The sequence below is a fragment of the Ixodes scapularis genome, unplaced genomic scaffold, assembly GCF_016920785.2.
Source record: "Ixodes scapularis isolate PalLabHiFi unplaced genomic scaffold, ASM1692078v2 PGA_scaffold5__190_contigs__length_132052651, whole genome shotgun sequence".
NCBI classification, from domain to species: Eukaryota; Metazoa; Arthropoda; class Arachnida; order Ixodida; family Ixodidae; genus Ixodes; species Ixodes scapularis.
In genome coordinates, this window is record NW_024609880.1 from 110,333,301 (window position 1) to 110,351,067 (window position 17,767).

Genomic DNA, 17,767 nt, shown 5'->3' on the forward strand with positions numbered 1-17,767 from the left:
GCTGACGCAAAGAAGGCTGCTGTTTGCCATGACAAGCATGGCAATGGCCCTCTTGAAGAAGATGTTCTGGGTGATGTCATAGATGAAGGCTCTGAATTTGTGGTGGTCAGGCCTTGGAGGCAGGTGCAACGGTTGTGCTATCTTTAAGCGTTTCTTCAGGTCACACCAACGCCTCTGGTCCACCGTCAAGAGGGCGGTGCCCTGAGGAGCAGGGTTCATGTTATTGCTTAGCACACCTTTGCATACACACATTATTGATTTCCCTACATGCTCTTATGCAGTAAGCTTGATAGTTAAAATATAATGCAGAGGTGACAGGGGATGTTTGAACACTACGATAAGAGCAAATCAACAGATCAATACTTGTCACAGTGAAATTCATGTGCAGTGCAGCAGTGCACGGAGGGAAAGCCTTCCTTTCAGGTGAGCAAGGACAATTGGTTTTATGTTAAAAAGGCTCGAGGTACACCTAAGCACTTCTTATGAGTTGTGAATGTGAAAGCACGCACGCCGCTCCTCGCTCCTTTTTTTTGTCTGCAGCGTTCGGCGCGCTGACCTTGGGCATGGAACGGTGAAGCCGCTGCGTTGTGGACACGCAGCACCGTCGGGTGAGCGATCGTTCGAACTGATGCACAGAGGCCAATGGGAGCCTCGTCAACGCGCGCCATTAATGGGACCGAAGTTGAAAATTAATCAGCTTTACATCGCTCCTTTGGGATCGGGGAAACTAGGTGCCGTGTCTAGGTTTTTCGCGTGGTTTCATAGCTGGGAGCTGGCTCTACTTGGAGAAAGGATTCAAGGTGCCGTTTTCGCGCTTCAAACTGATGACGTCGGCTCGCTCCACGAGACAGTAACTGCTTTCACATTAAAATTCGCACAGACACTTAAGACTGCTTACGTGTAGGAGTGCAAAAGCATTCCTACACCCACTGCATTTTTATAAGCAGCCCGCCAAGTCTTCCTTTTTCACACGGCGCTCTCGCGGTGACATCATGCTCCCCCACTGGAAGCAGGCGGTGAACCTCGCCGGCTTCATGACGGCTCCTGTGACGAAGCATCTGCGTTGCTGTGCTTTTCTTTGTATTTTATTTCTGAAGTACGTCCACTTTGCAGCCAATGAGAATTTATGTGCTGTTTCGCTCAACCAATAGGAGTTTACGTGCCGTTTCGCTCGGCCAATGGAAATTTTGGTGCCATTTCGCTCAGCCATTGGGTATTTAGGTGCAATTTTGCTCAGCCAAGGGGTATTTAAGTGCCGTTTTTCGCTGCTACAGACATCAGATAATGCCGGCTTCACTCCATGGGACAGTTAATGCTTTCGCGTTAATAATTACCCTTGTTTCACCAGCGATTTAAAGCAATCACTATGAAGGCCTTTAGAAAATCAGAAAACCAGGGCATGCAAAATAGAAATCACGAGCAGACTTGCAGATTCTGCAAAGGCCTTCACTAGAAGGCCTTTGAATTGCCTTTGATACAGAGGTATAACTATAATGGCAATCAAATGTTTCGAAGCGTGGGATTGTAAAATCACTATCAGTATGCCATTGTCTTCTAGTTTTGCAGAGCTTTCGTTTGTGCTTTGTGAAAGGAGGGTTTTGGGATGTGTTGATCCTTTTGTATGGAATCTTATATGTTTAAATACAAATTTAACTGTGTTGCAGGACTGTGTCTGTTATGTTTTTAGAGGACTTGCTCCATTTTTTATGCTTTCATGTCCCGTTTATAAACATTTCATAGACTTCATTTTGGTTGCCTCAGTTTGCACATTGACTCCATTGCTTTTCAAGAGGTGTGAGACACGGCTGTCTAGTTTGGATTGTGAACACTCTTCTCCGACTGCAAAAAAAGGTTCCCCAATGGAATTATAAAATAAAAGGAATGCAAGGGCTGTGGGCAAAGTGAGTTCTACCTTGTTCTCACTGTAGTTTGCAATGACCACTCCGACGAAGAGTGTGAGTCCGATCATGCATCCCAAGAAGACGAAGATGTGGATGTAAATGGCATGTACCTGTGAGGGAAAACTAAGTTAGCATATTTGGACACTTCTTAGCCCCAAGCAAGTCTTGCTTCCTAAATCCTGCTCATGAAACATCGACAGAACCCTTTTAAACTTGTAGGTGTGAAATTTGCACATTCCTGCCCTGACAAGTATAAAAGACTAGTAGTTTTAATATATCTAACCAGTACAACCCAAGTAAAAGCTGCATAGCACTACCTTTTAAAGCTCCGGCCATAATATATATGTAGGTAGTCTAATCTTAAGCCATGTGCTTCAACAAAAAAACAATTTTTTACAGGTACATCTAGGATTAAATTATGCATGTTTCATTTCTATCTGGTTTTACAAGACGTAATGCAAATTTTCAAACATGCTTGATGTCTACCAGAAATGTTAGTATATACAACATGCTTTCCAGTAAGAGTAAGAAAACAGCATGCCTTTGTAAACAGCAGGCAAAAGACAATTTTTGTGGAAATCTTGAGATAAACTGTAATTTCATAGCAAAGTCTGTGATCCCATTTATTTTACTTGAGGAGTATGCCCATTTCATGAAATGCAAATGGCAGGGACGTTTGTACATTCAATACATGAATTGCAAACTATTCCAGAATAGTGACCCAAATGAGCTAACTAGTGAATGATTTAACTAAAAAGAAAACTTGCATTAGTTTTCTTTCAAGCTGTCTATTTAAGGCTACTGATGCAGCAGGTTGTGAGTGTTTGTAGACCAACTGGTATGGGCCTTCAGCCTTTCTGCTCTTCTCTCAGCTCTCCTGAGCCATATAAATGAAAATAAATTAAATTAAAATACGTAGCCACCAGTTCAATGCAAACTTCTAGAAAATTAATTTGTAAATCTAACTAAGTAGCATCACATAGCATTGGACTAAGCTAGCAAAGAACTTAACACATTCTCTTTGAGTTTGCTTCTTTGTCCATTTCACAGAGGCATTTTGCTTCCCTGAAAATTTAATGTACTGCATAGTACCTGTTTATTCTGCTCTATTTACTCTAACTTGTCATTTTTTTAAAGATTATGTTGATGCATTTTCACAAAGAAACATAGTCTGAAAAATATTTTCTGTGTCAGTCAACAATGACTTTGACGTTGTTCTCAAAGAACACATTACCAAAGCGGACCCACTGCCCCTCGATCTGCTCGTGCGACCACTACAAACCATTATTCCCTCATTGACCTGGTGAGTTCCGTAATCTTTTCTCGTTAGTCAGTAAAAAAGAAAGCCGGTCGAAGCAGGCAACGCAGAGGAGGCGGAGGACGAGATGCTACGGCAGAGGAACACTTACGGGCCCCAGCCTGTGTAGCAGGACATCACGAATGTCAAGCCAGCCCTTGAATGAAAGCACTTCAAAGAGTGCTAGCATTGCATTGCCAATACTGTCAAAGTTGAACCTGCGAGGGTTTGCCCTGCAGGGACGGCCAGAGAGGGGAGGAGAGAGAGAGGGCAGGCCACAGTCAGCCATTCGGCGAACACACAGGACGGGTGGGAACGGACAAGCACTCTACGGCAGCGCTCTGGTAGAGAGCCTCGTTCTGCACAGCACCTAGGCACCTAATACTAAGGTGGAATTTGGACTTTTTGTGTGCAATGCAGATGAAGTTGGGAATTTCTCTGTGCTGCCTGGTCCTACAGCTTATGCGCTAACATGTGCATCCTGTGTGAAATACCTTAAAACATACATGTTCAACATGCTTAAGTTTAACTACGGGCTGTGCCAGCACCATCAGATAGACTTAATTAGGAATGGGATGGTAGTAATTATGTTTCGTACATTACCAATATAGAAAGATTGACCTTACTGCTCCGACTTTACTGCTCTTTTAGTCATGGGTGGCCACAGGCATAATTATAGATGTTTCATCTTTGGCCCAAAGTGGCATTATACGGTCAACTAGCTAGTGTTTAGGTTCAACAATAAAACTTTGTCATTTTTGCCTACTGAGACATTTTTCTCAAGGTGAAAAGCGTCTCTCCCAAGGAATTCAGAGACTGCTGTAAGTATGCCGAGTTTTCACCAAATTACACATTCTAGGTTTCTTTTAAAGTGTGTCCTTGCTTACACTTGTTTATGCTACTGCACACTTCAAGCATGTCTACAGGCACTCTATTCTAGCCAGTTTGAATTACACTAACCAAACCACTCTGGGAGGTTGTTAGTTGGCAGAGCTTGGATGACAGGCACTGACCTACATTTGTAGAGAGTGCAGTTAGTCCTAGTTTAGTGCTCTTTTAGGGCAATAGAAGCATGTTGCATTTCACGGAGGCATTGACCAGAGTGAACACACTTCTATCTTAATGTCCAACTGCCACTGCTTCAGGAGATGATGATCTGTGCATCCCGTGCAACATAAATCTTGTATGTATGCACAAACAGTATGCCCTGTTTTTTCACAGCATTATTGCTTGACTTCCTTTTTTACATTTGTTTTTGTGTTTCAATGCCATAGTTGCAAGAGTACAAAACTGTCCTTTAGGCAAGTTCTAGAAAATATTTTACATTGATTTTCTTCTGCTGGGCCTTCCAAGAGCTCAAAGCAAAAGTAGCTGTTGAGGCATTCAGGCTGGCTTTCCCACAGCACAGCTGTGTATTGCAATAAAACCAACAATTGTGTTGTTTTTTTTTTACATATTTAACAGTTGATTGCAGTTAAATATACAGTGAAACCTGGAGGGTATTCTTATACAAGAGAAAAAGGTAACATTAACTCAAATTAAATCATTGCTGACTTGAACAAAAGTGTGTTGCCAGACTGACTTGCCAGCTTTGCACACGTATTGTGCAGTGGCATCAATTTTACCAGGGGCACCAACACTTTGTTCTTTCCTTTCCAACTTTTGCAGCTGCCAAAGCCTGGTTCACACACATGCGTTTGGTTGCAACCGAATGTGCTGTGTAGCCCTGCGCTCTCTTACAATCTCTTATGATGAGACAACACACGCACTGTCCCCCATTTTCATTATTAATGGCTGCTTTGGAAAGGCTAATATGATTACTCATCAAATCTCTCTTAACGCATGCCACATATTCAAAAGGGTTAGGACTCGAAAATTTAATATGTTAATCTTGAAATGGGATGACGCATGCTGCCACCATCCATCAGGTGGCCCTGGAACTGCATTTCCCTAGAGTGAAGGCTTTCCAGTATTTACGAGATCAAATGTACATACTATCTATGAGAAATATTCATTTATAACATTGTCAAAAGTTTTTCAAGCCCAAGAAAGGAGGATGCACGAAAAAAAAAGGAAATGTACAGAAATTGTGAGTGTTCCATAGCTACTCAATGCAGAGCGCAAGTTCGTCTGCTTCTTTTGCGGGGGTTGCAGTGACGTCAGAAAGACGCCGAGCACTGACTGGCTCTCATCAAAGGATAGTGGTTAGACCTCAAAGCAAGCTGCTTAAAGTCTACCCCCTATCCTTCAATCAAAGCCCATCAGAACTCGGCGTTCTGACGTCGCCGCAACCTCCCAAAAGAAGCAGACGAACTTCGCTTTGCATAGGTGGTGCCAGTAAGTTTTATCATCGTAAAAGATCACAAGACTTCAGCACATCACGCTGAACTGCAAACGTACGGAAGTGTGTGAATCCAGCCTCGACGTTACGCACGAAGTTTCAGATCATCCTTCTCGACGCAACGGTGGCAGTTGGGCATGGCTTCCCGTTTTAGTAGTGGGCGTTTAGTGGACCAGCCAAGAGGGGGCAGCTCGTGCCGCGTGCACCGTCCCGAAAGACGAGGCAGCATGCTCGGTGCTGTACACTCACACGGCCCACTTGATCGATTATTATGTCCCTGACATCGGTATAGCCCTCTAGAGAGAGAACCTCGAATAAGGCGATCAGAGCGCTCCCTAGGTTGTCGAAGTTGAAGTTTCTCGGGTTAGCCCTGAGAGAGAAGAGAGGTACGTTGCCGTTTGGAGCGAGCCACTCTTCTGTCACCCCCCCCATTTTCTGAATCAGCAGTTTGGAGCTCCAGGCGAAAATGAGTCCACATCCAGCTGGATTATGAAACTGGAAATAAGGCAGTCCAGCTGAACCCAGCTGGAATCCAGCTGGACTGCCTCATTTCCAGTTCAGTATTCGGTTTATGGCACCCCGTGTTCCCTCTCTCCCTTTGGTGCTGGATGGGTGGGGAGGGAAGAAGGCTCCTTCGTCCGACAATTCGCAATGGGCAGAACAAAGCAATGTTTCAAGAACCCAATTTCTTTAGCCCACTGCAGCTCCGTAGAACCAACAGGATTTTATTGAAATTATTAAAAATATGTTTAGTCCTAGAAGAGTCACAGGATTGAGCTTCAGTACCTAAGCTCTGGTAACATATCTGTTCTATTGGATGTACTCTTGAATCAATAATTCTGAAAATGGTGGGTTGGGACAGCTAGCTTAGTACTTATTTACTTTTTTAGAGCGCAGCTCTTAGGCGCCCGTTTCCAGCTTGAGCGGCGTCGGCGTCGTCATCGGCGTAACCAAGGTCACATCAAGGTCATGTGACCCTCCAAGGTGACCCCCCAAGGTCACAAGGACCCCTTCCCTCCCCCCCTAAATCACGTGACACCCCCCCGAGGTCACGTGACCCCCTCCCCCCGAGGTCAGGTGACCCCCCAGAGCACATTAAAGAATGAGGGGAGCAGGAGGAGGGGTCTACCCTCCCCTCAGTACCCTTCACTCCTCCTCCTCAACAGCTGCGCTCCAATTCGGCGTTACAGGGTGTTGTAAACGGCTTTCACTTTTTTCATTCTGACAAAGCCGTACATAAATATAAAGCGCAGGATCTCCTTTTTCTTTTCAATCATGGAGCAAAACATGATGGTCTCTACACACAAACTGAAACAATGTCAGCCTCCTGCCAAGTAAGTGCCCAGAATTCCCTTTGTATGTAAGGAACAAGCCCACCCATTCAAGTTTTATTTTACTCTACAAGTTGATAACCAGCAAAGTCTTGCCAAGGCTTTTAATTTTTCTTCTTGATTTCTACAAAAACATGGTCAAGATCAACATGTTTTGTGCAAATTTGTTTATTTTTTTATGAGGTTATAGGGAGTATTCACTGGCGGCCATATCTGTGTGCGCGGCTGCTGAGCGCGTGCTTACGGCGAGCTACCGCAGTTTTTTTGCAACGTGCATTCCACACCATCAAGAGTGCCGGTCTTAACAGGCTATTAATGTGAGCTCGTTCTGAGCATGCGCTCTAGACATCGCCCTCAAATATGGCGTCCAGTGAATACCCCCTATATATGTATAACTATTTTAGAGTTATATTTAACTCCCTCTGCCTTTGGCTGCAAAGGTCGATGGTAAAGACAAAAATAAAAGTAATTTTGAGCTCCTTTTTGTTGTTAAGTAAAAATATCAGCTGTACAATGGAAGCATGGTTCTAGACTGAAACGCTAAAACTGCTTTACTGCACTTCTAAGATGACACTTGAGAAAAATTAACTTTCTATTGCCCAAGAAACAGGTAAGACTACTAGTTTAGTTTACACTCATTTACTGGTTGTAACATTAGTTTTCACCTCCAAAAAATGGCACCATATAAAGGGCACTAAAGAAATGTATTGCTTAATCTTTTTAGGACCTCGGCTTAGTTACATCTAGATGCTGATAAAATATTTAAAACATATTTTCATCAAAAAAAAAACTATACATAGTCTACTTTTTTGTAGTAATTCAGGCCATATTTGGTAGCCTGTTTACCTCCTAAGTACACCCAGCAAAACTCGCTTTCAATAAACTTTTCTCCCATCAAAAATGTGCTAGTCATTAGCAAACTGACATTTGCAAGTGATGAGCTTGGTACAAAATTTGTTGACCTCTCCTGCAGGCAATGGCTGTAACAGTGAGCCATTATAGCTGGGGCTGTTGTAAATGAATCGGACTGTGGCAAGCAGAAAAGTGTTGATGAAGGAACACACGTACCAAACACGAGGCACCAGAATTACAGGGTAGGTGTCGTTTTCTGCAGGCTGGAGCTTCATTTTGGTAACAAAGACCTTGCGCATAAAAAATCCAACACATTCCCTCTGCCAAAATAAAAAAAAAGCAGTTGTCGGGAAAGAAAAATGATAAAAACAAATCGTTAGCTGAACATTAGTCGTAAGCACCACACTTACCCTAGACTTGATTTCCGGATCGTTACAACGTGCCAACCTTCCCCCAAACAAATGAACGCCATAGCAGGCAAACACAAACATCAGGACAATCAACAGAATGGAGACCTGTAATGAGAAAAGAACAGAGAGGCACGCAATGTTGGTACATGAATTTCACAAATGCATCTTCAGAATATTGAGGAACTTTATGGCAGTGCTGTTATCAAACAGATGCTGTAATGCTACAGTTGCAGGCAAGTGCAACTCAAAGGAAAAAGCTGTATATTTAACATGCAGTGGTTTTAATTTATTTTCTGTTGTTTCTGTTCTTTGTTATGCATCCCACTCCTACACGGGCCTAAAAATTATTACTATACGCTTAAAACTGCATCTAAAATAACAAATTTTTCCTGAGTTTTTCTTGGGTTGTTTCTTTAGTGTCACACTTTTTATATTGTTAGCCCCATTTCTTAACTCATGGTTATGTTGAGTTAACACAATGCAGTCACATACTATTTATAGTTACGTTGAGTTTACACAATGCACTTGCATACTACAGTATGCTCGCAATAATTCAAATTCGGATATTTTATTTCATACTTCTAATTAATTCAAACGAATTTTAAAGTTTTGGTTGTTCCGCTAAGCTTTTAATGTATTCATAAGCCGCTTAATTCGAACGGCGTTTTTGTATAATTCATACTTTTTGTTTTTGCGGCCCCGTTGAGTGCGCTTCTTTCCGTGCACCAGTGAACTGCAGAGGGGCAATACCCATGGAGCCTGCTTCCACGGGTGTTGCTTCTCCAAAGCACACCGGTGATCAGTGAGAAGCGCACTCAACGGGCTTCCAGCAGGGCGCACATGAGCTATAAAATGGGCACCACGCGAAAATTTCCATGCCAACTTGTGCGGACGCTGCGACGTGGCAGCATGGCATAGGTCCACGTCACAGCATCTGCGGAAGTGTCCCCTGCTTAATAGTTCACACTAGACAACTTCTTGGCCTGATGAACAAACTTGATTTTGTTTTGAGTTGTTATGTACTGTCTAAGAGGTCCACAATAAACAACATGTTTGAGGGATAAATAAACTTTGTCATACATTTCGCAGATGTTTCATGTGTGGCACAGCTTATGATCAGTAGGGCTCTATTCGCGACTCCAGCGAACTACAGGGGGCGCAGTGGTCAGGCAAAATGGCGGACAGAAGGAGGCTGTTTTCGTCGTTCAGCACGCGGACCACCATATATTTCTATATATGGTGGTCTGCCATTTTGTCGGTGTGAGAACGTAAAGCAAAGCGATTTTTCGATGGTAGAAACCTTCTTCTAGTCAGTGCGTAGGAATGACACGATGGAAGCATAAAAGTAATTACTGGGAACAATGTTTGTTTCTATGCAGCCTATGAGAACCAAGCAGCGATAGCAGACGACAGAGCCGAAACGACCTCCTCTCTTGGGCTTCTTGGCGTTGCCGCTACGCGTCGACGATTTCGCTGGAGTGGCCAATAGAGGAATTTATCGAATATCAGCTTGTATGTATAGCCATTCATATGGTAAATCATAATTTTATCTTGCATCATATTAGATGAATTTCTGATAATTCAAACAAAATTTGTGGCTTCCTGGAGTTTGGATTATTGAGAGTACCGTATTCACAGTTACATTGAGTTTATACAATGCACTCGGATACTATTCATACTACTTACGTTAAATTTTCGCATGCACTCTCATACTGTTTTTCTTAAAAAAGCTTTAGTGCTTAGCTTTGATAGATCATCATATCCGTTTCTAACTGCAGACACAGTAGTTTGAAAGAAACTACCATATTTTCAAATTCAACACTGCACTTGCTCTACAAGCACCAAGAAACAGCCGCCCAGGGAGAAAAGACATGACCGGTGGTAATCCCATACGTCCAGAAGCTATCCCATAACCTCAAGAGAGTTGCCGCACACTTTGATGTGCCTGTGTTCTCTGTCCCGTCTAAATTGTCTAGCCTGTGTTCAACAGCCAACAACACAAAAGAAAAAAACAGGCACATACTAAAAGCACGCAGCACAAATTGTTGATTGTGCAACGTTAGTTGTGTACGAAATACCTGTGACTTTTGGTAGAGCGTACGTTGGGCAAACGTGGAGGTGCATAAATGACACGACACGTGAGCATGCCCTATCTGCTAGAAGCTTTCCATCAGGCAATCTCACCATTCAGCGATAGGTGTCCCTGTGCGCCTAATCTTAGAAACGAAAATTTTAGAAACATTAAAGATAAAACTGGAAGAAAATTATTTGAGGCCTAGTGCATAGAAGTGGAGGGCGAGGATAGCTGCGTAAATGCACCGTTGGTGCTTTTAATCGAGGAAAATTTTGCTTCTTTGTGCCGGGAGACCCGTTGCGTGTATAAAGAGCGAGTGTGTAGCGAAGGAGGTAGGAGTACAAATAAATAACCTCCTTGAGTACAAACATGACATCAAGGCACAGGGTTACTTGACAAACAGCCAACCCGCTGAATGCCCGCTGAAAAGCTGGTGGTAGCATTTTTAATATCAGTTTTGAAGTGGATTGTAGTTTTCCTTTAGTGTAACATTTCTGCAGTGCTCGTATTTAGTCTCCGTAAATAAATATTAGCCATGTATTTTGGTCCGACTTTCGACCGGAGTTATCCTTTAAGGGGATTTATATATTCTTGCTATATGCAAATATCTTTTTTTCAATCACCTATAATTAACATGGGTTGTCGGGCATCTCTCATGCATGCCAGTTTCATTTTTGAAATATTATTGCAATGTGGATTTCAACATTTATGAGGTTTTCGATTCCTTTTAAGTACATCAGGCTCGCACGTGCACCATCCCACTTTGGAAATGAGCTTTCCTCCTAAGCACGCAGCTACAGTGTTGATCGCGGCAGTGTTGACCGCGGAAGAGCTAGCCCCATTGAGTGCGCTTCTTACCACACACCGGAACACTGTGGAGAAGCCACACCCGCAGAAGCGAGCTCCTTAGATGTAGCTTCCCTGCACTGCACAGGTGCTCGCTAAGAAGTGCGCTCAACAAGGCTAACCTGCCACAACACTTCGAAAGATATAAATATAGTAGTTCATCTTGAATGGAATATTGAATAGCATACTATTCTAAACTACTATTAGAGAATTCAATTGGCACAACACTACCTAATGTGTTTTATGAAATACTACTGGCAAAACAATGTAACAGTCTCAGATCAATGTAAGGAACAAAACATTTTTTTAGTTTCATTTTGTAGCAGACGCAAAAGGCTCTTGCTTCTCTCTCCACAATCAAGTTGTCCACTCTGAACTGCCAAAGGACGCCAGTCCAACCTTGTGTGGCTTACCAGAAGTATTTCCTTGAAGCCCCTGCAGAGCTCACAGACCACCTTGCGCATGTGGGGCACGAGACTGAAAATCCTCAGGGGCCGCACACAGCGCAGCAGCATCAGCAGCTGAGTGCTTGACTGAGGCGGCACCTTTGTCGGCATCCAGCACAGGAATACGAGGCTCACCTGAAAAGATACGTTCATGTGCGGTCTACAGACGCACGCCGATATTTATCTATACTTATTTCATTTTGAACACATTGCCAGTCATGAGGCAAAAAAGGTGGTAGGCACGTTAAGAGTGAGGATTAAAAATACTATGGTGAAAACCAGTCCCATTTTCACTACTTACACCAGTCATTAAGACATTTCCATTTCTCGATACATTTGCCAAAAAAGGGTTCCTAAAGGATTCGGTATTAACGTGGCAAGGCATAGTAGATTTGTTGTGTTTGATTCTAGTTGCATTGTCACTGTCTGCATATGTAACTTATTTCTGAATATGAATAAAATAATAAGAATGTGGCAAGTGAAAAATAATTTCATCCAAGTCAACATCATCCTAGTGCTTATAGGAGGTTTGCATCATACTTCAGTTGGGAGACAAAGTTTGTGGATCAATAGCGATTCTAGAAGTATGCAGAGAGACAAAGGGCCAGAGGTGACTAACGATGTATATGAAGACATCCCCAATGCCTCCAACATCCTTGATCAGAGCCTTGGGTGTGAAGAACAAACCGTCGGCGAGGGTCTTCAAAGTCAGTTCGATGCTCATCGCCACCACAAAGACGTATTCTGCAATCTGGAGGAGGGTGTAAAGAAATCTTTGTTAGCCTTTCTGTAATCAAAGCTCGGTAATGGTTCAACGGGTTCTTCAGGTTTAGATGCACATGCTGCAAGTAAAGGGCATGGGAAGCACTTCGAAGTGCTTCTACTATAGTAGAAACTCGTAAACATCATCTCTTCTCTATACTTTGGTAAAAGTCATGCTTGGACCACCTTCTTTTGCACTGTTTATAAGATTGAGTTCAACTCTTGCTAGGTGCCAAAGAACTCCGTGCCAAGTAGCAGTGAAGGACAATGATATTATGCTTATGCCAATGCAGTTTTCCCAGCTTGAAATAGGCTTCTAAATTCAAACCACACTTGACAGTTGTAATTTTTCACATATTTACCAATCCAGCTTGAGCACATAGGACTTCTAGGAGCACTGAGATACTACAAAGTTATTACAAAGATTAAGTTTTGTTTTAAATTTCAGATTTGTGCAAAGTGAGAAAAGCGGAGGTTCATCAGCTGAACTTCAAGGTGGCTATACATTTTATTGTCAAAATGTTTGTAAACTTGTTCTATGTAGTCCTAAATAGCATGTGGTGACCACATTCATTCATTCATTTATTTTAAGTGACCCACAAACAGCATGATGCCTTTCCAGTGGTGCACTTTCCAGATTAGTATGTAACACCAGAACACAAATATGAATAGGAATAGAAACTTTAGAACAACACAATATAATCAACAGAACTTCTAAATCAATGTGCGTCATCAAAAATATCAAGGCTACTATTTGCAGCAATCTGTTCACAATGGTTATAGGTTCTCCACCTGAAGCATCGGTGTGTTCATGACCCGTTGAGTCGGGGTTTCCATCATCATGGATACACAGGACAGTGTGGTGACAAAGATCATCATCCAGTCCAGGTATGTGACGAGTCCAAGGAGGTTGCTGCAAAAAGCAGGAAACATCAGTTGGTAGGTCATGAACTTCGGCAACTCTTGTACGCAGTCCTGGGCAGACTACCTCAACATCCACAGTGCTGCAGCCACACCAGCAACCTCCTAGACAACGAAGCTGTCTTGCTGAATTTCTGGCAGCACTTAAAAAAGGCTTGAGCATTCGGCTGCTACTTCAGCATTCGGCTGGTATTCATGTTCTCAGTGAATGAGCACGAATCTTAGCCGAGCGCTAACACAGCACTCATGTTCAGTCTATGCAACGCGCTGGCCTTCTTTAGGCGATGCCAGAAATTTAGCTCTATGGTTACGTTAACTGGTAGGTGTTGGCCCCCTGCTAATAGAAGGAAAGGGGAAAACACAAAAACGTGGACTCTCTTGTCCATTTTTCTAATGCTGTTTGGTTTTCCAGGATGGAAACAATGATGGGACCAGTGCCAGACATAAGTGATATGGGTCTCTAGTAAACTATATTGGTCTCTAGCATGCAGCGACATCAGGCAACATTGTCACTGTTGCCTGGTGTACTGCTATACAAACTAAAAAAACAGTTGATATAGGAGAGAGGTAAGGGAGTGAAAAGAAGAAATCCTTATCGTCTACTCCATTTTTTATTCTTCTAACTACTTTTTCTTAAGAACACAGAGGAGCCGCCCATCATTTGCTACATGTCGCACAAACATGTGATGCCAAGCAAGCAAGGGGCTCGAAGTTAACAGGCTTACTGCATGGACTTGTACTTGATCTTGCGTTCTTGTCCAGTGATGGGGTCTCTAAAGCGAGGGTCGTAGCGAGCATAAACAATCGTCTGGCAGATCTTGCGGAACTTGCTCTCCCGGCCGACCACAAACAGGGGGGTGTCAAAGTATGGGTGGTTCTCCCGAAGGTCTTCCTCCCTCTGATTCCTAGAGATGATAGACTTGTTACCTAATGCTGGATGAAGTTTGACGTAATTGAGCTTGACTACTATCGTTCTGTCTGTCTGGCACCCAGGTCTCCAAATGGGACCAGCTTGAACCAGTTGGGTCTCCAGATAGGATCAACTGAATCCATGTTGGAGATATTAACTAGGGAAGGTTGTGAAATTGTAGTAGCAACCACAGTCAAAGGACTCAAAAGGCTCACCATAGAGTTGCATAACCAATTCCACACTTGCAGGTGTCAGTAGCTCTTAAACTGGCTACTCAACTCCCCAATTTCAATTTCAGATAACAAATATTCTTTTAGGTTTGTGCGATGCGAGTAAAGCATCAAGTTTGTGTCAAAACTAAGCATGTCGATCTGATCTCAAGAGCCAGTCAGCCCCACCTCTTCATTTCAGCCTGCTGACGCTTCTGCTGAAGCATCTTGATGTCAAAGTCGTGCAGGCTCCTCCCTGAAGTGGCGGCATTGACAGATCCCATGTCTCCATTTTCCTTGAGGTGGTCGTAGGTCTGCTTCATCTTCACCGAGCCACGAACGGACCTCCGCATGCTCCTAGATCGGGAAAACCTGCAGCAAGCACCAGGGGGCGAGCAATTTCTGAGAATTCTGCAGACTCAGACTGCTGACTTCGAGCTCGCCGATTCTGCTGGTTCAGAACCTCAGTCTCTAGGTGCTGAAGGCCTACAAGTACAAGCCTATAGCATTTCTGCAAAGTTCAAACTCACCAACTAAAAGAAACCAAAAACTAGTCTATAAATTCAAAAATTGAGAAAAGAAAAACTGCTTCAAAATTGAGGTTCAGGAACCTTTGGGGGTCTCTGAAGCTGTTTTTCTAATTCATGAGCTGATTGGTGTATACTACACCACAATGCACAGGAACATTACAGAGAAGTTTGGCTAGGCAATTTGGAAAAGTAGGAAAGCAACAAGAAGTGCGGCCATGCACTTTAGAGATACTGCCTATCACTTATTTAGGCCATCCAAAGAACTGATGATCAAATATGTTATTTACTCTAAAATTAAAGTAACAGTTTCTGAAAAATATTTTAGGCCAATAATGTGATGATTTATGGTGTCAGCTTTGAAATAGTTTACTAGCTGCAACTGCCAGCTTCTTACAACACTACTAAATCTTTTATGTAATTTCAATAAAAGGCCTTAAATATTTGCCTGGGATTTCTTTTTCAAGTATATGTTGATATAAATTCATCAGCTGCTTGATAGAGAGTTTAGGCGGTACCCTGTGGAAAACAGTTCTTTTCGAACCGCTATTGCTAGCTCATCAACAGCTGCATGTGACTCACCTACGATCCAATCTCATGGGTTGCTTCTGGGTCTGTTTTTGACCTTTGACCGCCATTGGAACAGGTCCCGATTCCCCGTCCAGTAAACGTTGATTGTTGGAGTCACTGTCGAGAAGAGTTGTTATCAACACGTGCAATCAAGTTGTTCTAAAATACAGTAGGCTCGCGATAATTCACTCAGATATTTCATACTTCTGGTTAATTCAAACAAATTTCAATCTTTTCGTTGTCCCGCTATGTTTTTAATGTATTCATAAGCCGCTTACTTCGAATGGCGTTTCGTGTAATTCCTACCTTTTGTTCTCGCGGCCCCGTTGAGTGCGCTTCTTTCCGAGCACTGGTGCACTGCAGAGAAGCAACACCCGCGAAGCTTGCTTCCGCAGGTGTTGCTTCTCTGCAGGGCACCACAGATCGGTGAGAAGCGCACTCAACAGGGTTCAAGCGAACACACGAGCTATCAAAACGGGCACCACGCGAAAATTTCGATAGCAGCTTGCGCAGATGCTGTGACGTGACGGCATGCCATAGGTTCACGTCACAGCGTCCGCGAAAGTTGCTATAAAAATTGCGGCGCGGTGCTCGTTTTCATTGCTCATGTGTACCCTGCTTAATAGTCCACATGGGACAACTTCTTGGCCTGATGAACAAACATAATTTTGTTTTGAGTTTTAACGTGCTGTCTAAACAGTCCACAATAAACAACATTTTTAAGGAATAAATAAACTTATGTCATAAATTTCTCAAATGTTTTATGTGTGGCATACCTGCTTATGATCAGTAGGCCTATGTAGAGGAAATCATCAAATATCTGCCTTCTATGTGTGGCCATTCATATGGCAAATCATAATTTTGTCTTGCATCATATTTAGATGAATTTCTGATAATTCCAATAAAATTTGTGACTTCCTGGAGATGGAATTGATGAGTCTCCTTAACTCTGCGCTATTATTTATGACAAGCATCTGACATAGGTATCTGGCATAAAAGTAGAACAATAGTTATAATCTGAACTGACCTTGCAAATAAAAATTGACTTCTCATTTACAGCACGTTGGGGCAACAGAGGCTACAGTTTCAAATTAAACTGTTTCAATTTTGACTTCTCAATGCAATATAGAATTTCAATATGCACACAGCATGGTACGATTAGGATTAGCACAAACACAACATAGCCTTTTTTTTTTTCAGATTTCGCTCATACAGTTTTATATGGAAGAATAAATTTACCACACCTAAGTTGGCATCTGCATTACTACATTCCCCTTTACAATTAGTCTTCATTACACCCTTCCAGCTGCCAGAGGAAGAACGAGATAAGCTGGTGCTCTCATGCTTCTGGTAACTGAACCATGTTGCTCATTGTACAAAAACAAAACCACAATACTTTTAAAAATGCACGCTGCTGCTGCAGGTGTCGCTTTGCCGCGGTGCACCTCAGCTATGGTGAAAGCGCACTTCAAGGAGCTTATATGTACACTTGGTTATAATAATTTATAAAACTTAAAGATACTGATGGACGGACAGACATGGACATTTATTAGGTGGTTCTACTCCTGCGTAAACCTGTCAGTCACGTGTTGAAAAGTTTTAAAATGTCCATAACTTAAGAATATGCAAAATAAATAGTAAACCAATATTTGGACAGACACTCCGGACACAGGTATTGGTTCTGTCTGGAGGCACCTCTGGTCTCTGCAGTACAACCTCCAAAAATATTTGTCCCGAGAGTAGACAGCGCTGTGTATACTCACACGACAATGCTTGTGACGCTGACCTTCTTGAGGAGACTGGCTGCGTTGCGAACTTTGCTGGGCGACGAGAGCAGATGGATGGGCGGCTTCTTGCGGTACGTCACGAGGCTTTCGGGCATGTCAGCCTTCTTCATGTCTGGGCACTCTTCTGGCAGTTCTTCAGCAAATTGACGCATAAAGCTCTCCCGAACCTGCATGGATGCAACATTTCCATGTCGTGCACCTCACTTCACTTTAAGAATCAATGAATCTTCCACTAACAGAGTTCAGGGCTGCAGAGTCTACTCATAACTCGTATAAGCATTCATCACAAAATTCAATTTCGACATTATCGCAATGATCTACTCTTTGGCAACTAGGCTGGCCCTTTACTTCATTTCATTTTTAAGTGAGCATAGCTGAAGCTTCATAAATGAGTACCAGGTTATATGATTGAGCTCCCTGTCAAGCATGTATGCTCATGCATTCAAAGCATTGTTCAGTGCAACATGCTCATGCTTGCAGCTCCGATTTTGCTTGCATGTAAAGTAAAACAAAGTTTAGCAGCAATTTATGACACACTACCTTGAAATCCTGAGTAAGCGCCAACTCAGAATTCGGAGAAAAT

At 42.8% G+C, this 17,767-nt stretch overlaps 1 protein-coding gene across 1 annotated transcript in view; it reads right to left on the reverse strand.

The window, feature by feature from the left end:
- The window catches only part of LOC8029786 (sodium leak channel non-selective protein), a 51,652-nt gene that overhangs the window by 17,616 nt on the left and 16,269 nt on the right, over window positions 1-17,767 (reverse strand). The window contains exons 17-28 of the mRNA XM_040214587.3: window positions 17,161-17,351; window positions 15,410-15,514; window positions 14,490-14,672; window positions 13,907-14,086; window positions 13,053-13,173; window positions 12,118-12,249; window positions 11,466-11,633; window positions 8,133-8,237; window positions 7,939-8,042; window positions 3,311-3,431; window positions 1,913-2,011; window positions 1-201 (exon numbers count right to left, since the gene is read on the reverse strand). Coding sequence (XP_040070521.1) covers window positions 1-201; window positions 1,913-2,011; window positions 3,311-3,431; window positions 7,939-8,042; window positions 8,133-8,237; window positions 11,466-11,633; window positions 12,118-12,249; window positions 13,053-13,173; window positions 13,907-14,086; window positions 14,490-14,672; window positions 15,410-15,514; window positions 17,161-17,351 — 1,710 coding nt within the window. The remainder of the gene's footprint in view (window positions 202-1,912; window positions 2,012-3,310; window positions 3,432-7,938; window positions 8,043-8,132; window positions 8,238-11,465; window positions 11,634-12,117; window positions 12,250-13,052; window positions 13,174-13,906; window positions 14,087-14,489; window positions 14,673-15,409; window positions 15,515-17,160; window positions 17,352-17,767) is intronic.